Source organism: Pleurodeles waltl, chromosome 5 (genome assembly GCF_031143425.1).
Source record: "Pleurodeles waltl isolate 20211129_DDA chromosome 5, aPleWal1.hap1.20221129, whole genome shotgun sequence".
In the NCBI taxonomy this organism is placed as follows: domain Eukaryota; kingdom Metazoa; phylum Chordata; class Amphibia; order Caudata; family Salamandridae; genus Pleurodeles; species Pleurodeles waltl.
In genome coordinates, this window is record NC_090444.1 from 551,933,580 (window position 1) to 551,956,418 (window position 22,839).

At 44.6% G+C, this 22,839-nt stretch overlaps 1 protein-coding gene across 2 annotated transcripts in view; it reads right to left on the reverse strand.

Annotated features, from left to right (window-relative positions):
* FANCL (FA complementation group L) overlaps window positions 1-22,839 on the reverse strand; it is a 304,454-nt gene that overhangs the window by 89,775 nt on the left and 191,840 nt on the right. For both annotated transcript variants that reach the window (XM_069234372.1, XM_069234373.1), the window contains exon 8: window positions 4,634-4,784. In XM_069234372.1, the coding sequence (XP_069090473.1) occupies window positions 4,634-4,784 (151 nt within the window). The remainder of the gene's footprint in view (window positions 1-4,633; window positions 4,785-22,839) is intronic.

Here is a 22,839-nt window from a genome sequence, read left to right on the forward strand (position 1 = left end):
TATTCCACATTACCCTCCATGTAGCTTGGAATTTTAATTGTGGAGTGGCTTCTAGTCATTTTATATCCTGGATGTATTTTACCAGCTCCCATTGCCAGCTTTGGGGGGCCTTGGAGATGTCGGTCCTAATATAGAAGGGCCATTCGCCCTTTTTGAAACTATTTGCTTTCATTGCTTCTGAGAGAATCTGCTCCTTTAAAGAGTAGGAGTTGAAACTGATCAGGATTTTCCTAGGTTTGTCTCTGCTGGGATTTATCCTAAAGGGCACTGGCACACCCTCTGTATCTCATTGTCAAGGTCCAAGGAAGCAACCAAATTAATATATTCCTTAATTAAATGAATAAACTCCTTCATGCTCCCAGCTTCTACCCCTTCTGGAATATTAAGAATTCTTAAATTATTCCTTCTGGAGTTCTTTTCCAAGGATTCAAACTTCTTGCGGAGTTCTTTTTCCCCATCTTCAATGTCATTATTTCTTTACTATCAGTCTCTACCTCCTCAAGTAATGCCCCCAAAGAAGCCTCCATAGTATAAAGTTTCTCATTAAGATCCATGGTTTTAAGATCCACACTATCACAGGCCTCCTGTATTTTGGCTTGATTGCACTTTGATATCGCAAATTTTGTCTTAATCTCCTCCGTCAGTGTGCGTAGTAGGGATACAATGCCCTCCCGCTCTGTAGAGCATTGCGTTCTACCTTCCTCTTCTTGCACAGATACTTGTGTTATTGCTGCTGCCAGGTTTTCTCCAGCAGGAGCCTGGGAAAGCACCTGGAATCGATTTGTAAGAGTTAGCCCTGGAACTTCAGCTCAGTTTAGCATAAATTGGCTTTTCTGTTCCATATTAAGGGTGTACGTAGTTATAACCACGTTAGAATTATTTAAATTGGGCAGTTTTTTTTTTTTTGGAGTGTCTTGAACTTTAAAAAAAGATCTAAGGGAGGGTGTAACTCTCACTTTCCCCCCAGCAGTTATCACCACGTCCCTAGTATTCCTAATGTCACTTTGCTTGCTTCATCACAGAGAATACAGCATAACTCCTAGATGTACTAACTGATGGATCACATGCCCGAGGAGAGTGAAGGACAGTGATGGGGGAACTAATCCCCATACTCTGCTGCGATCCGCTGGAGTCCCTCCCCTTAGTTTGTAATGTTTCAAATCTGCCAGATTTCACCTAAAAATGCAATTATTTTTACACCTGGGTCTTACTGCATCTGGTCATGGGGATCCTGAAGAGCCCAATCGGTCTGCCCTCGTGCCGGGAGCCTGCCTCGTGGTGATGGGATACTCTGCTGTTTCTTGGCATCTGGCTTTGGCCCCAAGCCCAGTTGCACCTTGTGTGGGACTCATAAGTCGTGGCTGAGGAGCAACCTGAACTGCTGGAGTTGCGAGAAGAGCTGGAAAATACAGATGCTGACTAGTGCCGATGCTGCCAGCAGTGCTTCGGATGCCTATTATCCAGGCTGAGACACACCGATCCCAGGGCAGCTGTGAGGCAGCTCGTGACCATGGAAGCCAGAGCGACTCTGTTCCCAGAGAGCTGCAATGCGGGAAGCAAAGACCAGAACCTGGGCAGCCCATCCCAGCCACACCGCCCCGTACAAAGATGTTTAAGAGAGCCCAAATATGCAGCGGGCAGTCGACCGAAACCCCAAAAGGTAGGAGATTCACTTTCTACTACGACCATTGATCATGACGCCAGAGAGACAGAGAGCTCCCATCCAGCTTGGTAAATGGCCGCTATGTTCCCCGACGTGCAGAGCTCCCCAAACGTGCAGACTATGGGAACATTTCAGGTTATTTAGTGAATACAGATAAAACGGAACTTATGACTTGGAATGGTCCTGTTGATATCCCTTTAGAAAAGAAAGATTCAATATTTAGGCGTTTGTGTGGTGAAAGATCTTGACAGCATGGCTCAAGTAAACTTAAGCAGGCTTATGCTGGAAACTAAGAAACATTTTCACTTATGGTCCTACCTTCCGCTTTCTATCCTAGGAAGAACTAACCTAATCAAAATGATGATCCTTCCAAAGATTACCTTTATTTTAAATCTTTACCATTATATTTTAGGGCAGAGAAGTTTCAGAAACTGCGGAGGAATTGAGTAGCTTTATCTGGGCTAATATAAGTGCGAGAATCGCCTGGAAAAAAACTACTGAAAATGAAAATAGATGGCAACATAGCCTTTCCAGATTTTCAGCTATATTGCTGGGCCTTCCATTTGAAAATGTTAGGTTATTACTTTTCAAGGGCTATCAACCGGTGTTCCCACGCTACCAGGCTTTAACAAGAGACCTCCCGGAAGATGGCAACTATTTTCTTTACAAATTTGGTCATCCGAACTACTTTAAAAAGCTCAGACTAAAAGTGCTAGATGTGGCATGCAAAGTATGGATTCAAGGTAGAAGGATTTTGGCAATCCCGTTCTACAGCAATATGGCCCCAATATGGAAATCCCCTGGAACGCCACAGTGTCTTCATGATGCTTCAGCCGTTTCATTAGTAAACCCAGGAGTACTAAGTCAGGGTCAGTTGTTTGAGGGGGGTACTTTGAGTTTATGGGATTCCTTAGCAGGGCTTACGAACAACAGGTTCTCTAGATTTAAGTACTTCCATATAGTGAATTGGTCCCGGGGGTAATTTAAAGTGGGCAATAGGACAGAATGGAAGGAGGAATTACAAACCGCTCGGCCACGAAAAAAAGAGGTATCCAAATGGTACTGGATCTTGGTACATGCGGATGACGCCTCCGCCCTCGACAATGCCAGAAGAGATTTGGAAAGTGGACCTGCATTCCCCAACACATTACACCTTTGGCACGTATCAATGTCTACGCTTTGGTAGGCTGTAAAGCCTGTACCTCTTAGAATAACCCATTTGCTTACTGTGTACAGGGCATACTGGTCTCCGAAAAAGCTTTCCAAACTGTGAGGGCAGAGGATGATGTGTTGTCCATACTGTGCCTTGGAGAATGTAGATGATGTCTATTTATTTTGGCAGTGTCCAAACAACCAACTCTTCTGGCAAGATGCGGGTAAGGTTTTAACAGCAGTAACAAAAAGAAAGAAAGGTAAGCCTGACATGGTTTTATTTGGCACACAAGAAGGTGAAGGGTTGAAAGATTACAGTCTCATTTAATCTTTATTTTGGTACTAATTGGGGGCGCAGAGAAATTTGTGTTAAATGGCTATCCAACTCCCCTCCTACCTGCATGCATTGGATGAGCTCAGCAAAGTGTATCGGCAGGTTAGATTGCATTAAATTAATGGGTCAGAAAAACAGGCTAAGCCAGCATTTTCACCAGTAAAAGGGTGTAATCCACAATATGGTAGGCAACTAATTTCAGAGGTCCTAGACAAGGCTCCACAAAGGAGGATTTGAGGGTGGTTCCTGTAAGTTTTCTTCAGGATGCTGAATAAGGTCTGGGGCAGGAGACCATCAACCTCAACAGAGTGGCCTGCACTGTAGCTCTTGCCTTTGTTACAGATAAGGACTATAAAAAAAAAAAAAAAAAAAAAAAAAAAACACCACACTGATTAATACTACAGAATAACTGATGTTGTCAGTGAGAAGGGTCTATGCTCTCACCTTCATTGACTTGTCCTTAGCTTTTTAGCTCACCAATTATTGCTACACTCCTTAACCAGTTTATGTTGATGTGTGGGTTGGTAGGAACTGACCTCCACTGGTTCGAGTCATTCTCAAGCAAAACCCACTGGGTTATTTGACTGTAAAGCACTGCTTGTGGAGTTCTATGGGTATCACTTATGTTACAAATCACTTTAATGTTCATGTGATACCTTTTTCAAATATCCTCAGCGATTATCACCTGGGATACCACGTGTATGCAAACTACATTAAGAACTACATCTAAGTATTCAACGAGCTAGATGAGCGCTTGAAGAGCCAGTATTCATTCAAAGTTGAATACAGGTGAGATGATTTTGTTTGAATGCCTCTATGATGCAGGTTTCGGTGCTAGTACCAAGACTCCATACCAGGCATTTATTCAACTGTCTCCCTTCAATGTAACTCCATACTCTTGTAAAGATGACAAACAAGATTCCACCCCTATTTCATATTAGATTGAAATGAATTGATCACATTTCTCTGTGTGGAGGGTCTTTCACTGGCTTGGGATCAAGCAAACAGTATAGTTCTGGACATATTTACAAGTACACGGTCCCTTAGAACACTGCACCCCCTTTTTGTATCTTGCACAATAATAATGGCTACAAGTTGGTCAGATGTCAAACTGACAAGTGTTTTGTGGTAAGACATACAAATTCAAATACTTTTCTTCTGGAAATCTATTCTGTTGGCTCTCCGCCAGTAAGCGGTCTTGAGTGAATGTTAATAAAAAAAATATCAGAAAATGCACATGTCCAAAATAAACCACTGATCTTCAGCCTCGTAGCTGACATCATAAGTTGTCACTTTCCCATTACTTCCTGAAACAGTACATTTTGGCTGCACATCCACATTTCAGGGCTACGTGCCATTCCATGTCACGTTTGGTGCTTTTAAACTGCCCTAAAGCTGTGTTTGGTGCTATAAAAGAACAAGCAATAAATAAAATAAATGGTATGTTTAGCTTACTCACTTAATTGCATAAAGGTTTTCATTACCTATTGCAATTCTTCGCAAAGTGGCACTTCGAGTTGGTTTCTCTGGCTCCAGAACCCAAGTCTTCTCATCAATTTCATCAAGAACATCCCAGAACACCTTAAGAGATTCCAAAGCTGCCAGGAACTGTGTGTGAATGCTTGCTAAGGAGCTCTACAGAAAACAGAACACAAACATGTTACATTCTATCAGTTAAAAACTTTAAATCAGACATCTACTCATTGGTACTATCCACCACTGAGAGTAGGGAGTTGAAATTTTACTATACAAAATCCACTAGTTTTCTCTTATATATTAAGGGCAAGGGTGTGATTTCTGCAACGAGTAATTTTTACAGGTTGTTTTTAATTTCAATGCACGTTAGCTGCAAAATCACTTTAGATGACTCAGCTGTATTTATTGTTCACATGATGCCACCAAGGTACTTCTCACAGAAAAAAAGCACAGACTATGAAAAAATACAATAACCTTTGGCACCCGGAATTAACCACACGTTCTTGGTGTACAAAACTAAAAAGGGAGCTACTGCCTGGAAACATCAAAACCATAAATATAATTAATTCTTGATAACACCCGGAGGCTTGCAATTATAACTAAATATGTCCTGCTTCGTCAGGTTGCCTCCACAAAGTGCTTAGAACGTACTCTTCTGTCATTTGTGTGTACAACAGGATAGAATGCCCATTTTCCGGACATAAAAGCCCGAATATCTGTCCAATGCAGCAAATTCTTTGCAGGACACACAGCTACCAATTCCCTTGTGAGTTCTGGTGAGGATGTGGTGACAATTCCCAATAGGAATGCACAGGTTACAACAACCTTCATACCCCATTCTTTCATTCCACATCTATGCCTTTCTTGCAAACTATATGGATGGCGTCATTTCTGAGGATTAAAAAGTAGAACATGGCCATGATAACGCCCACAGGCAGACCTTTTCTGCATATGAAGTTTATTTCACGTTCAATTTACCTAGTATACCTTTTGATCTCATCTTCACCTCAATGCCTAGGCCCTAGACACTTTGAGATCAAAGTTTATTTCACATTAAATTTACCTTGCCTACCTTTTTAACTCCTCTTTCCCCTCACCTCCCAGGCCCTAGGCCCTTTGGGATCAATGTTTGCCTGACCTCAGGGTTAAAGAGTAACCTTGTTTTGCATGCTACTGTTGTAACAAAATAACCAGAATAATTTTATCTTGCATTAAATCAAACTTCCGCAAACACCATTTTAATATAGTAACAGAAACATGCATAGTCCTAGCCTAAGCACATACAAATTTACTTGCATGTTTCCATGGATTGGCAATACACAATGATTGATGAAAAAATAGTAATTATCAACTCTCGAGCACTCAAAGCCAGCAAGCTGATGACCATTTCCGATTGATCATTGTATGCGTTTTGTGTGTGAAATCAGTCCAGATGCAAGCGCTTTACCTAAATGTATTTATATATCTTTAGGATTTATTAAACACGTAAATACCCGAAGAAGCCCCAGTGCTATCAGACGGTCCAACAATGATGGTAACATTGAGCAATTACTGCTGGAATAACCATGTTTTCAGCTGTTTCTTAAATATCATCAGGTTGGTTAAGTATATCAGGTGGTACAGGAGCACAAGATCTACCCCCTTGCAGACTTACCTAAATGTAGGAATATGAAAGAGGCAGATTATGAACTCTGTGCTCTTAGAGGGACGCATCAATTAAACAGTTTTTGTAGAAAACTTGGGCTAAGATCAAGCGGTGACTTAAAACAAATATTTTAGCTCTTAAAAAGAGTGTTTTTCCAAACATGCCGTGGAACATTAAGTAATAGACATGCTGCACAACTCTCAACCAACTGAAGATGTTGAACCTGTATGCCGGTAACCCAAGATAAAAAGAATTCACAAAACACAAGGTCCAACCAGCACTTAAATGATAGTGTAGTGGGCTGACTAAGGAATAAGTATGAATTTTCCTTAAAATCTATAGCTGTAGAAAGCAGGTCATTGTAACTTTCTTAATCTGAGGAAGAAATGACAGAACACTGTCCACAGTAACTCCCAAGTCATGCACGGTTTGAACAGGGAAGGCACATAGCCCTAACTAAGGAGGAAGGAGGTTATGCAGATCAGGAAGATGATGGGCCACCTTAAATTAGCATCTCCATTTTATCATAATGCACCTTTCAAACAGAGGTGAATAAGGTACTGAAACATGTTGACCAGTAGGACATGAACAGTTCGGCACACAGAGCAGCTTGTTTTTAACCTCGTGGATGGGGTGACATGGAAAAATGTAGATGATTTAGTAGTCTAGTCTAGAATATTTTAACTTCTTATGGTTTCTTTCTACACAAATCAGTTTCCTCCACACTTTGGAAAAAACCTACCTCCTCCACACAGTACACTCAAACACAACAAATTCAAGATACTTCTTTTTTCCATATGGAAGAACGGTGATAGAGCATACCACACTAGGTTTTGGAGGGTTCATAATAAAAAGAAAATAGCTGTCCCAGAAGACCATAAGATAGTAGTGAACAAACTTTACGTGGATGGATGGAATCTTGTTCTTCACAGACATGACTAGAGGACAGGTTGGAGAAGGGTTGTTGGGAGGAAGGGAGAGACATCTGATCCCCACATAGACCTAGGTAGAGTTAGCGATGACGTAAAGTTATAGGTTGTGCTTTTACATGTTTTTCTTGTGTTGATAGGGAAAGAGTCAAATAGAGCCCAAACACATTCGATTTTTCTCAACTGCTTGTATCATGCTTTTTCTACTATATATTAGGATGGTAACTTGCACATTGAATTGGGGTAAGGTACAATGGTCAGGTATGTTCAGTACAGAATTTTGGACTTGCATGACACTATTAAGAGGTAGAGATCATCTTTATCCATAATGAAGATATGTGGTGGGTGGTAGGGAGGTTACAGTGTTTCACTGCTTAGTGAAAATGACACAATATTACTCTTAGAAGCACGCTTTGCACTGCTGTTGAAAATCAATGAAGCAGTATTTGACTTGTAAATTGAACACAAGTTCTTTCTTAGTACTCCTTATACAAAGGCATCAAGAAAAGGGTAGTCATGCATGCTCTAAAGAATACCATTATCTCATGCAAACTTTAACAATCAAAAGTCCTTTTTAGAAAATTAGGCATCAACTACAATTAAAAGAGAAGGCTTTTCAATCAACATTAAAAAATGGTAAAGATCCAACGGCATAAGCTTGAATGGTTATTGACCACCAATATTGTAGGAAGTTCTATTTAGGGAAAGCATACATCTACAAACGAAGTGATTGGTAAAGAAGTCTGTTCCCCATCACATCAAGGTCAGGCGTGATGATTAGAAAATAGTCCTACTGCCATTTTAACAATGCGAGCAATCAAGATGATCCCTCCAGTGGAGTTCAGTGGGCACAGAAATCCCACATAAAACCAGGGACACACGTATTTCAAACTTGCTATAGTGCTCATAGACACAAGGTCAGAAACGTGGTGGAAGAATACGCTTCAAGAATGCAAGCAAATACGTCTTTTAAAGCCACAGATAGACCTACTTCCAAATTGCCACAGCTCTTGCACTGATCTTACTGGTTCTAAATAGTCACGCATTTGGCACTTCCATAAAAACTGTGACATTCCTGATTCCATGGATCATAAATTAATGTAGAGGAGCATACAGAAGGACAATCCAAAGGACTATACTAAAAGAAGCAATAGGTTCCCATGTCATTCTGCACAGAATCTGTGGCACCTCATATCAAACATCAGGTTCTCCAACCGTTAGAGCTTTCTTCTCACCTGTCATAGGAGCAAAAGATACACCCAACCAAAGCTGCCATTGGTCTGTGGGTCCCAATGGTCCACAGCAGTGGAGGTCAGACTCTCCAGTAAAGAGTATTTGGAGAGGTGTGGCAGAATACAGCTGTACAATATTTAAACTGTCACGGGCAAGCAAGGCTTCAGCATGATGCAGCGTTCGCTTCAGAGAGTCACAATCGCCTGTCCTTTTCTCATCAGCTTGATTCTATGTGGGAGGGCTCAACTAATTCAGTAAAATTTGTTTAGAGTAGGATATTCAGGCAAAGTGAAAATATATCTACAAAATGCAGACGTTTGGCTACCAGTAGCACTTGACCTTTGTGAAATGTTCAGCAAGAAACAACTAGGTAGTCCTCTGTTTATGACACACTCTTGAATTGAGGTACGTTTCACATAAATAGACAATATAAGCTATTTCAGTCCTTTCATCTCCAATTGTATAAATTAAACAATTATGTTGTGGAGCAAAGCACAAAATTCTTCATAGAAGACAAATGCTGAGGGAGTGGCCGGCAAGATGGGCACAAGGACGCGCCTTTGAGAGGCTCCCCCATCCCCAACAAAATCCTACCAGTTATTCTGCCCAACTGGGCATATCATGGCGGCTCGCTGATAGCTGGAGGATTGCCCTCCCCCCGAGTGCCCTGTGGTTTTGAGGAGCTCTGTGCTACCAGCGGAGGGCGGTGGGCGTGCTGTCGGGGCTCACGGCCTAGCAGGGGGCTGCAGCCAAGGCCTGGAGTGATGGCACACTGGTGTTGGGCCTGGTCCGGCCTGTTGCAGCTGGGGATGGTGGCTTCGGTAGGAGCAGTGAGGAGGAGAGAGGGCCAGAGGTGAGCACAGCGGAGGTGGGAGAAGCTTGTCTTCCTCTGCCCGCGCGGTGCAGTGCCCGGTGCATCAGGCCTGGAGTGCAGGCACACCCGCGTGCTGCTGGAGTGTGACGGACCAGCGGAGTGGAGTGGCATAGCTGGGCAGAGTTTGGAGCTGCCGGGGTTCAGCGGCGGAAGACGCGGTTCCCCGGGGCCCCTGAGGTGAGTGTGATGGGGCAGGCCCTGGCTGTGGTGCCTGAAGATTGACAAGGGCCCTAGGTTGTCTCTCACCCCCTGTGACTTATCCTGCTAATAAATATTGGCGGCAGTGCCAATTGGGGCCCCCCTGTCTGGGCAACGGGAGACACGCTCGATTGGGCGAGGGACTGATGCAGGGTTGGGTGCCCCTGTTGTGGAGCACACGAGAGCTGAACTGTTGGCAGCGATTCAAGGATCTAGGAAGGCCCTGGAGGGTAAGATTGAATCAGTGGCAGTCGACCTCACTCTCCTCCAGACAGACCTCTGGAAGGTATCAGACAGGGTGCAGATCACAGAGGGCTTGATTTCCGAGCTACGGATGGAGGTTGACGCACTGCGAAGACAGATGGCGGGGGTTACATCCAGAGCTGGGGCCCTCGAGGAAGTGGAGGATGCGGATGGTAGATCCCGCCGCAACAATATCTGGCTTATTGGGTTCCCGGAGCAGGCAGAGGTGTCAGCTATGGTGGCCTTTGTGCAGCGTTGGATTCAAGAGGTACTCAAGCCCACTAAGTACTGTCTCCAATATTTGATACCGAAAGGGCGTACCGTGCATTAGTTGCTCCGCTTTGGCCCAGGGCATTTCCGAGGGCCATCATAGCCTGCATACTCAACTATAGGGACAGAGATTGCATCCTTCAGGCCAGTCGTGAAATGGAGTCAGTTGACTTTGACAGTCCCAAGATTTCAATATATCTAGATTACACCAACAAAGTATAGGGATCCAGGAAGGGATTCTTGGAGGTCAAGGCAAAGCTGCGCTCACTGAACATACGCTATATGCTGCTGTCCCCTGCCCGGCTAAACGTACTCCACAACGGCAAGTCCCACTTCTTTGACATGCCAGAAGATGTGTGGAACTGGCTGGAGATATGGACAAGGTACCCCGTGGGAGAGCAAGATCCCAGAGGAAGGATGATGGACCTGCATGGGGAGCCCGTAGATCGAATTGGAGGTCTCAGAAGGCAGCCAGACAGTTGGAGTTGTCTGGAGAGGGGGCGAATTGGACCAGGGTTGAGATCCAGGAAGATGGCCCGATAGCGCTGACATGTTAGGGTGTGACAATTGAATCCATGGAGACTGCTGATGCAGAGGAGGCGGAGGTTGTTGGTACTGGCACTTGATTGTATGATTGTTAGATGCACTGTCTGCACCATGTTTCTGACTAGTTCCCCCTTTTTCTTTTTTCTTCCATCCATCCTCTCTTGTCTGCTCCGGTGCTGCGGGAGGGGAGCGCAGAATTCATCATGGGGGGTGGTGGGGCCGGTGGTGATATAGCTGCTTTGAATTGTAATATTTGGACACCGGTTGGGACTTTATATGATCTGGGGGCGGGAAAGCCTCTCTCCACTATAAGTGGTAGGCCAGGTTTCAGTGGGTTGGGATTAGGCTGTGGGTCCTGAAAGCATGGTACTTTTTGGATGAACAGTGGTTGTTGTTTCAGTTGTTTTGCTACCTGTCCGGGGATGGGGGTGTTGAGTGTTTTGACTTGTTTAATATTGCTCCTAGGTTTAAGGAGCTGTGTTTATAGAGTGCATACGTGAATTCATATACATCTCAAATATCTGGAAGGGTCTGGGAGAGTGGTAGGTCAGGGAGGTGGGATGGCCTGTTAGGGCTGAGTGAAGATCATGGATCATTATGGCGGAGCATACGAACATCTTGACCTGGAATGTCCTGGGCTTAAAGGGTTATTCTAAACCTTATAGAATACACTGATTCCTCCGCCGTATTAAGATACAAATTGCTTACCTACAGGAGACCCACTTAGTGGGTTAGGAGGTACTGCAGTTGAGGAAGAAATGGAGGGGACAGCTGTACTCCAGCACTTACTCCTCTTATGCAAGAAGGGTTGCCATTTGGATTGCACCTGGGGTACCCTTCAGTTATACGTATAGCGAAGCAGATGTAGAAGGACGCTACATATTGGTCCAGGGGATGCTGGATGGTGGAGAGGTTATACTGCTCAACATTTATGCATCCAATATAGATGATAAATTATTCTTCATGCATATACGAGAGTTATTGGAGGGCAGTATAGGGATACCGTTAATATGGGCAGGGGACTACAATTGTATCCTGGATGGTCGAATGGATCGACACCTGCCCCGACTGGGCACTAAACCACTGCAGCACTTGCAGCAGTTATGCGTGATTTGGGGTTTAGGGATAGCTGGCGGGACTTACATCCGGAGGGTCATGAATTTACATGTCATTCAACACTTGTAGTCGTCTGGATCGTATATTGGGGAGTGGCATAGATCTGCAGTCCTTAGTGGAGGTGACACATTTGAGTCGGTTCCTATCTGATCATGCGCTGATGTTGCTGGCGTTGCAGTGGGTGCCGCCTGGGCGTGTACGCGGCTGGCGTATGCCGCCGGATCTTTTAGTGGATACAGCATGCCGAGATGCTATTGTGGGTGCGCTGGGGGACTATCTGGAGTTTAATTGGCATTCTGCAACCAACAAAGCATTGGACTAGAAGGCACTTAAGGCTGTCATGCATGGAGCCTGTACAGGTGTGACATATGGAGTGCGGCACCTGCTGTAGGCGACCTTGGGGGCACAGGAACGCAGGCTAGCAGTTTTGCAGGGGTCTGGAAAGACATTGCAGGAGGTGCGACAGGCGATTCTACAGGTGCAGCACAAAGTGCAGTTGGCATGGGACTTGTTGGAAAGGTGCACGCTCAGGGCGTATCGCCAGCAACTCCATAGAGAGGGGGCAACTCGGGGAAGCTCCTTGCATGGATATTGAGATGGAAGCAGGAACTCTCCCCTATTCTGCAGGCCCGCATGCTGAATGGGGACCTTGTAACTAATCTACAGGATGTCCTGGAGGTATTCGTGGGGCACCTTCATGGAGTGTACAGTGTGGTAGGTCTGCCTGAGTGGACTGGGGGTTACCTGGATGGAGTGGGGCTGCCCAAGTTGGCACCTGAGCTTGTACAGGAATTGGAGAGTGAGATAGGTGTGGAAGAGCTGAGAGTGGCTATTCAGGGCCTCAGCAGATCCAGAGCCCCGGGCAGGGATGGATTTCCTACAGAGTTTTATCAAGATTATTCTGCCACTCTGACAGGAAAGTTAGAGGTTTTTCGTGAGGCTCGGGACAGTGGACACTACTGCGAACAATGAGGAGGGTGTTATCTGTTTGTTGCCCAAGTCTGGAAGGTATGGGGCGGACCCATCTTCATATAGGCCCTCACAATGCTAAATACAGACTTAAAAATATTGTGCAAAGTGTTGGCAACGCGGCTGTCGACAGCTATCGACACACGCTTTACGCCTGCATGTAGTACTAATCTTAACATTCATGGACTCACTCATGAATTGCAAGAAACAAGGGACTGGCATTAGTATCACTCGACTTAGAAAAGGCATTCGATACAGTGGAGTAGCCATACCTTATGGCTGTGCTGCAGGGAATGGGATTTGGTCCGGTCTTTTGTAGCTGGGTGCGCCTTTTGTATACCAGCCCTTCAGTTAAGGTTCAAATCGAGAGAGACATGGGGGAGTGGGAGGTGGGGAGGGGCACAAGGCAAGTCTGCCCTCTCTCGCCACTATTATTTGCTCTTGCTAATGAACCGTTGGCGATTTTGCTGCGTGGGGAGATGGGGCAATGGAGAATTAAGCTTGGTGATTCTACCCATGTTCTCTCTTTATACGCGGATGATGCGATGATATTTGTTCACATCTCTGCCTGGGCGGTACCAGTCTTGATGGGGCTCTTAAGAGACCTTTGGCGCAGTCTTGGGTCTCCAAGTTAATGTTGGGAAGTGGCTCCTGTTTCCTATGGGCAGCTTGGTGGGGGTTCCTGCTGATTGATTGCCTGAGCTTGGCCTCCGCTGGGAATTGGAAGGTTTTAGATACTTGGGTACATTGGTGGCCCATACGGAGGAAACTAAAAGACGCCACAACAATGATAAAATCGTGACTAATCCCGAGGGGTCAGTAGCATTTTGGAGTCGACTCCCCCTGTCTGTGATAGGTAGGGCGGCTGTGGCAAAGATGGTTTTTCTACCATATTGCCTTTATCTGATTCAGAATGCTATGTTCCCGATCCGTTCCTCCTTTTTCCGGAAGTTAGACAGTTTGCTTATCTTCCTGCTCTGGGCCAGACGTCGTAGTAGGGTGGTATTGTCGATTCTTAACTGGGATATGGAGGATGGGGGTCGCGCCCTGCCTGATGTGCAGCATTACTATTATGCAGCCCATTTGCTACATGCAGCACAATGGCTGACAGTATCAGACAACTGGGAGAAGAGGCTGTTCCTCAGTATGTTGGGTGGTGGTACCTTGGTGCAATTATTGATGAGTAGAGATCAACGGAGGGTATTCCTTATCTGGTGAAGCAGACCGTGGCAATCTGGGAAACGTTTGTGGTTAAGGTGCTGGGTAGGGTGCCGTTCAACAGGGAGCTGCGTATTTGGGATCTTGCTCCATTAAGGGCCATCTATGCCGATATGTCTATGGATCATTGGAGGGCCGGTAGCTGCCAGACTGGTGGGGATCTCCACCCTGGGTCATTCCTGGAGGCTCAGGAAACTTTTGAGGTGGGGCCGGGCCCTTTTCTGAAGTATGCAAAGCTGGAAAGTGTGGTGCAGGAGGTCTGGGTTGGGTTCCCGGCACCCCGCAGTCATCCCAAGTGCTGGGAAGTTTTCTCCGATGGGAAGGGGGGGGGTACCTCATCTCGTTCTTCTACAAAGCTGTTAGAGGTGATCAGGTGTCACCCCAGTGTGTGGCACGTGCATGTGTGGGAGTTGGAGGAGCTGATAACAGATGCTGATTGGGCACAAGCGTGTATGCTGGTGAAGAAAGTGTCCTGCAATCACAGATTTAAATTGTTTCATTTTAACTTCCTGCACCGTACATATGTGACTCCAGAGCGCCGTAATAGAATAACTCCTGATAGGGAGGCGAAGTGCACGAGATGTGGGGAGTTAGGCACCAGTTTTTTGCATCTGGCCTGGACACGCAGTGGGCCCGGGGATACTGGGAAAAATGTGGGTCCTAAGATAACATAGGGGACTGGTATAGCGATACCCCTTACCCCGGAGGCCTGCCTTCTTGCCCAGGGGACAACAGATACACCATAAAATGGCCCAACTGGCGTTGATGCTAGCTAAGAGACGAGTGGCCATATGTTGGATGGGTGCTCGGGTTCCCCGGGAGACATCATGGCAGAGGAATCTCCTTGAATGGGGAGTTGCGGAGGAGGTGCATATGCGTAATGCCCACAGGGCCAGGTGGGCCTCTGAGGCCGTAGCGCTGTGGGGGTCCCTACTGCACAACTTTACAGATCGTAACGTTTGATGACTAACAGTGTTGCCGGGTTGTCCTTATGTGAGTGGTCACCTGTGTAAGAAAGTACCATCTTTCTTGGCATGTTACCCCCAATTTTACACGTATGTCAGTATGTTTTTGCCTGTCTCACTGAGATCCTGCTAGACAGGACCCCAGTGCTCCCCCCCCCTGGACATTTTAGCGACTCTTGGACTTGGTACCCTTCCTTTACAGGTCTTCAGGTCCTGGAATCCGTCTTCAGTGCTTTGCAGTCTGGTGTGGCCCTAGCAAAATCCTTTATCACGACTTGATACCTTGTGTTTTGGGGGAAATAGTAGTACTTTACTGCTGCTTTCCTGCATCCTGGGGTGAGGTCTCCTTTACACCCTTGGTGTTTTCCTACACTCCCAGCGACCCTCTACACACTACACTTGCCTAGGGGTGCATTTGTGGTTCTCATTCCACTTACTTAGTGTATGGTTTGTGTTGCCCCTAGGCCTCTTGCATTCAATTGTGTTTTACAGTGTTTGCACTACTTTATGACTGTTTTACTTACCTGATTTGGTTATTTGTGTATATTTTGTGTATGTTACTTACCGCCTAAGGGAGTATATCCTCAGAGATATTTTTCGCACATTGTCACTAAAATAAAGTACCTTTATTTTTAGTAACTATGAGTATTGTCTTTCTTATGATATAGTACCTATAGTACCTATATGATATAAGTGGTATTGTATGAGCTTTGCATGTCTCCTAGTTCAGCCTTGGCTGCTCTGCTATAGCTACCTCTATCAGCTTAAGCTGCTAGAACACTACTACACTCTACTAATAAGGGATAACTGGACCTGGTATAATGTGTAAGTACCATTGGTACCCACTACAAACCAGGCCAGCCTCCTACAACCTGGGCATCAATGCCCCTTGGAAAGCAGGGGGGGGCAGTTTCGGTGGCTATGTGATCTAGATTGTATGTATTGCCCTTGCTCATGCTCAGGCCTCTGGGATTGTCCCTTTATTGAATTGCCGAAATGCACTGCTTCTTATGTTATGTGTTATTGTACTGTTAAATCATGGCTGATATCATACGTGATAAAAATACCAATGAAGAAAGTTAAAAAAAAAAAGACAAATGCCCCTTGTATTTGTTCAGGGCAATGCTTAATGAACAACAGAAAGGTATACACTATGTCATATTTAAATTGCACTTTTTACATAACCTGCAATAAAATACTACACAAAGGAAGGCACTTTGGCAGAAAACGGCGCCTACTACAAGTCCCAAAATGTAGATCGTATTATCTTTAAAAGCATGTTGTTACTTTCATAAAAGCGTAAGTAATATAATGCCATTCACTTCCTGATCACATAGTGCCATATCCTCCTCTTAAGCACCATTATTACAGTATTTTAATACCTTTTACGCCACTTCTGAAATGTAAGCGTTTGTGCCCTCATAACACTTATATGAAAAATAACAATTTTCAGCCTCTTCTAACAAACATCCTTTTTGATGTTCTGTCATTTTTACATTACATGAAGATGAACTAATATTTTTATTCCAGTCTTTCCTCAATTGAGCTATTGCCTGCAAAGAAGGAACATGATTGTACTTCACTGCACACTACCACTGTCCTAAAGGTATGCTTCTGTATGATGAGTTTTTAATTTTCATTATGAGTAGCTGAAGCCCTTCACTACAAGAAGGTAAACTTTCATTTTACTGGTTGTAAACAACAATCATTTACGTGGATTAAAAAACCATAGTATGCAAGTCAATACAAAAATACATTCTCTTCAGTAGCAGATCCTTTGACTGTAGTTCTAAACCCTATTCATTCCTCAACGAGAGAGCTGTGACACCTTGCAAATAAGCAATAAGAGCTGCCATCTCTTCACAGCTCATCCCTCAGTTCCTTAAAAATCACCAATGACAGGAAGCAAGTGAATAAGCATACTTGAATATTATTATCTTTAATTCCAGCACGTCAGAACCTTTTTTTAGTGGGTCACGAGGCACGGCGGGTCACTGGGCCCAACTGTGGGGGTTGAGGCCTTTTACTTCGGAAATCCTGGGACCGGACCTACTATGGATTCTGTGCAACTGGGCCAAGTACCTATTATGCACTTGACTCTCAGTGGTTGCTGTGGACGAGCAGTCAAAAGCTCCTTTGGTGTTTTGGGGGAGGGAGCGTGTTGGTACAGGTAAGTGAACACAACTCATAACTCAAAGTACCTGCAGTACGAACAATTAATCAATGTCCAGTCCAATACATACTTTTATTAAAAGAAAAAAGAAAAAAGCACTTCATTTCTAACTCTACATTTTCAAAGGAACAACAACATTCACAGGAATTAACACAATCCCCATGAGTGCGGGGCTCTAGTAGTGGTCAGGCAAATCCCTGTTCCACTATCCTGGATATAAAGTGGTCATGGTTATTCCCCATTCACTTTTGGCTGCATCCCAGGAATGCTCGCTAATAGACCGCACCCAAGAGTTCTCCTATTGGCTCGTAAGAATTAGTCAAAAGTGTCTATGGTGCCGCAGTACCTTCAGCTGCGAATCCCCTGTGGCCCACAGGCACAGGTCAAGTCTTATCAGCTCCTGCAGCACATAAGTGCTTGGCAATACAGCGGATGCCCGGAGTATAGGGATTCATTAATTTAAATCCTGCTTAGAGAAGTCAGGTAGCTTGCGATACATGTCGCAACTCCCTGCATGCGCAAGTTAACTCTCCTAAGTGGCAAGTCTGGTTCTCCCCAGCAATCGGAGCAGCTTCCAGCTCATGAAGACACTGCAAGTCAATTTCTCCACAGCAGAAAGGTGGGGTGGACTGTGCTGGGTGGTTGGAGATATTCAATCCTTCAGCTCCTGAATGGAGTCCTGCAATGGCCCAGTGTCCTCCTGTTCCTCAGGGGTTAGCAAGGGCAGATCTCACTGAGCGGACTAACCATAGTCGTCACTAGTCTCACTTTAGTCCTGGGCGACAGCCCAAAATCCTTCGCAAATTAGTACCAGAAGCCCCTCCTGGAATATGAGGCTGCAGTAGTACCTCCGGACAAAATGTAGACTCCTCCGGTGCAATCGCCCACACAACAGCGGCCCCACCTGACACACGTAGTCAACATTAAGGCATTATCAAGTCCTGGCATGCTAGTCACACAATTATTTTAATGATGTTCCCCTTGGCATACGGTGTCAACCACTACAAAGCGGTACTGGCTTAGCGCTCACCGCACAGTGCTCACTGCATGGCTCAGTCAATGGTGGCCCTCTCCTGGAATGTGTGTGTGTGGGGAGGTGGGAGGGGGGAAAGAGTCACTGAAAACAATCCTGCACACGGGCTGAGCCTCACTGGTGCAAAGCTAAATCCTCACACCTCACAGATAGTTCTCATTGTAGGGCTCACCACTGGACCTTGTTTCATTCAACGCTCTTCTCTTCCTCATAGGGCACATTGGTCTAAGCAAGTGCTGGTGCTCTAGGATCCAGGGTAGGTAATCTTGGTTTTCCTCAGGTGATGTACTCTCACTCAGCAGGGAGACTAGCAGGCCATGCCCCCACCAAGTCCTCGTCACAGGCAAAAAAAAAGTCTTACCGAGCTTTACCTTCTCACACTGCCTGTCTGGCTGCTTGGCAGATGATACATTTTGGGATCTCAACCTCCCCTTCTTATAGTCCTTTTCCAGAAACCACATGTGACTTTCGGCATGAGTCTTTGAAGTTTTATGTTAGAGTTCTGCTTCTTGTTTCCTCCTGAAAGGATGTCTGTCACAGCAGCCAAGACTCTGAAGCCGATTGACCCACAACCCAATTCAAGGGAGGGACCAGAGCTCACACCTGGATGTCAGCCACAGTGAAATGTGAATAAAAAGGCCAATCACAGGCTCCCAGTACTAGTCTTTATAATTTCCTTATCAGCCCCCACCTCCTTTCCTGATATCTGCCCAGCCCCCTTCCTTGTGATCTATTACTGAATCAAAAGGCAGTCTCTTTCTTTTCCCTCCAATGTGTCCCTACCAAGCTCAAAGGAATGCAGCAATACACAAATCTGTCTGGGGAATTCCTCCCACCTCACATCTTCACCAGGCAGGCCTGGGCTTCCCATAATGGAACCTAGGGTCTTCCATGTAATGTACCACTGTAGGCACCCTTGCACTCAGTGTACTTTCACAGTACACTTACTCTCCAGTGGCGTTACCTCATTTCATTGTGCCACTACAGATAAATATGCATATAGCAAGCACTGCTCAGTACTGTAGCCTTTCTGTTTGTACCAGGGTATGCTTTACAAACACACACTGCCAGCACACACACACTCACCATCTGTTACTGCAAAACACTTCCACCCTGATGTATTGCATTTCATCCAAGAACACATACACCCAAGCACATGCTTCCATTACACACACACACTGCACAGTACTACATCACTCATGTAAGGTATGCCCAGCAGGCATACATACACTCAGTACATGATCTAACAACACATATACTACACAGTGCTGCTCCATCCATATACTGTACCCTTCCCACACACACATACAACCAGAGCAGTGTCACTACTGTGCTGTGCAGCACTCCACATCTACCTGATGTAGGCGAAGGGCGAGTTAAGCACATAGCATAACTTTTAAAAAGGTGAGCGAGTCTGTAGGCCTCATTCCAGTGACACAGGGTATAAAGCTCCTGTTCACCAATACTGATCACTAAACAGCATACTGCCTCCACAGCGCTGGTTCTGCTTAACTACTGGTGAACGTGGTATTTTGTTTTAACTAATGAGATAATGATTTGACCTTGGAAGATAAGAGACCAGGTGCTGCCTATGCTAAAGATTTGATATCTTGCTACAGTGGTTGTAGTGATGATGAAGATTCCAGGATGGCAGGAGAGGTGAGAAAGTAGTTGGGAAGCAGAATAATATTTAGGTGTCTTCCGAGTTTAAGTGATATGAGAAACAAGATGAAGAGATGTTGCTATTGCTTAATTTGAGCTGGTAGTTGCAGGAAAGGCCCACTGGCACTCATTTTGGGGGACCAACACTTATTTTCCTCTTCAGATTTTAACCCAGAGTTAGAGAGACCTGAAAGGGTAGGGCTGGCAGTGGTGTGGAAGGAAATCTGTTGGAGTGCATAGCATGTAATGCCAAGGGTCATGAGGATGCAAAGCAAGGTAGGGTGGTCAACACTGTCAAATGTTGATTACAATGTAAGGAGTATGATGATTGATGTGACGTGGTTTTGGTAGGCAGAGATAACGTTAGCTATGTGTGTGGGGGCTATTCAGTCAAGAAAATGGTGTGGAAGTTAGAAAGGATGGGTTTGAGCAGATTACTTCTGAGAGGGAGTTAGGTAGCTGAAGGCTAGTTGTTTACGTATTTTGAAGATTAGAAGTAGCAACACCAGGTTGTAGTTAGAAAGGGGAAGCAGGGTCAGTTGTACAGGATTTATTTTTCCAGTAATTTAGAACTACTGCAGTTTTAAAGCATGAGGGTAAATACTATTTCAGACTGAGTCATTGAACGGGGGGAAGTGGTCAGAAAGACTTAGTGAAAAGATGTTTTGTGAGTGAGACAGTCAGGTGAGGTGCACTGAAAAACAGCAGATTTGAGTATCGGAATAAGTTCTGTCAGGATATCCCTTACTATCGGGTAGGATGACATACAAAGAGGATAAATTGTTCAATGAGACAAGAGCTTCAGGTGCGACCCCAGGGCACAAGTTCAACTGTCAAGTGAGCTAATGCAGCCCTTCATCCTTCCAAGGTCAATAAACAGAGCACCAATTATAAGGGTAACAGTAACACCCATTTATTACAGCGTTTACAAAAGGTAAACGACTTTGTGACATGAAAAACAAAATCTCGATCTTCTAAACAGGCCTGTAAAGGTAGGGAATGAGCAGAAGTGTGGGTGAATGTGATCTGTGATACTGCCACTTTTTCAAAGGATCTTCTGCCATGTCACTGACTCTGTCCTCTTGTTTTTCAGATGTGACCCCCAATACGTGAGAAAATCTGCAAGATACGGACTGGCCCAAAGTAACAACGGTTTTGCGTTTCTTACGTGAAGCCAACTTGTGCAAAACTTGATTCATGCCGACAGTCGCAGAGCCTTTCCTGGTGTAGCATGAAGGGTTCCGGTTGCAGAAGAGTATCAATTTTGCACGAGGGATAAATTAGCTTGGTTGATGCATGTGTGCAAATGTAAAGACACGCTGCATTTGCTGATTGAGTCTTATATGTATAGTTTGTGATAGCATAAACACTGTCAAGATATATTGTCAAAGTTCCCTTTCACTAGTCAGTCAACTAAGTTTAGGTGAATGTCCTGGATATATGGGGCCCCCTAACATGGCATAAACATGTGCATCAATGAAAAGAATGAAAGCCTCTGGTAGGAAGTTGGGACACAAAATGGATTCCAGAGGACAAGAGGAGAACACATTGGGATATGCATCATTCAAACAAATATCAAACATTTGCTTCACAGGATCAAACTGCCTGTATCACCGGAGTTTGAAGCCAACCAGGATGATGTTGATCAATGAGAATGGTTGTCAACTTATTAACTATAACTGCACTGCTATACTTTCATTGGTGTGAGAGTTGGTTGCTTCTACATGGCCATTCCCCAATGCCCGCATTAAAGAGAACATGTTGGGGTTACGTGTTGATACCTGAGCACACTTGTCTAAGACACCAAACATGAGGCTGAAATTTACTTGGGCATGCATGCCTTACTGAGGGGCTCTACTGGCTTGACTGACTTTCCCACAGCATTACTTGCATCTCAGAGGCTAAGCCTGCCAAGTTATTGTCTCCTCTAACCCTATCTGCCAATAACGTTAATTATCAGCATTTGCTTGGAGATCTGACATGTGACACTCTTCCCTTCTCCTACAAGTCATTCAGAGGTAGACCTGGCCTGTAATCAACTCTGCCCAGTCACTGAAAGTCGTACAGAAAAGGAGGTGACATATGGCTACCCAAACTCCCAACCTTTCAGTGGCATCACCTTTAGCATAGTTTGCCCAATGAAGACAGTTATTTTCTTTACTGCATTGACCATCCTACGGACATGTCTTCCCTTTCTGTTTTCAATTGGGAAAGGAGTGCCCATAATTTAGGTATTGAAAAAGACCACACCTATAATAATTTTCAAGGCTAGAGGATGTGATAGTAATCGAAGCATAAAAAGGAATTGGAGATTTTGGACAAAACTTTTTCTTAGGCTATTTTTTTCCTGAAATTTTGAGTATACATTTGTCATTACATTTTTTTAGAATTATTTATGGGTTAGATTAAAAAACTGCAGACGTGGCTATAACAAGGAAAGAAATCCAGGAATTTTTCTAGAAAACAAGTAACACTATTGGAAGTTTACTGTGACTTGCTAAGGGAAATAACCATTAAACAGTTACCTAAGAAGAAGAGATTACGCAGCAGAGTAATTGCGATCTCTTTGGTATTGTCAGGCACTGAGCAACTTCTCTGCACCGTCTGATGCATAATTACAACTTTAACTAAAGCCAAACCAAGGGAAGTATACCCTAAGAAGACCTCTGATGCACTAGCCTCAAGATAGCTTCAAGAATGCTCCAACACCGATCTGTCATTCCTCAAATCACATTTTGAAGAAAAGGTGGGAGAAACTCAGAAGAAGCCCTCAGAATAGATGTGATATCTTGGTCTTCAGGAGATGCAGTTTTCATAGGGAAGCACTTTCTATTATAGCCTTATTTAAACATCTCCTAAACTATGGATTTTTTCATTGTAACAGCTGGACAAGCCAGAGCTAAAGACACTCATTTCAAAATCCCAAAGAAATTTCCTAGTGGCAGTCTCTTAAGACAGACCCAAAGATGTAATCTGCACTTAACTGCATTCAAAATGAAATACCACTGCTGTTGGTTTTTTTAACTACCTGAAGAGAATGCAAGGAATGGTTGTAATGACTCTCAAAGACTCTAAAGCTTTTCCGGCATTAAAAAGTTTTTGACTTGAAGGGAGCTGAAGGAAAATGAGACAGGATCAAA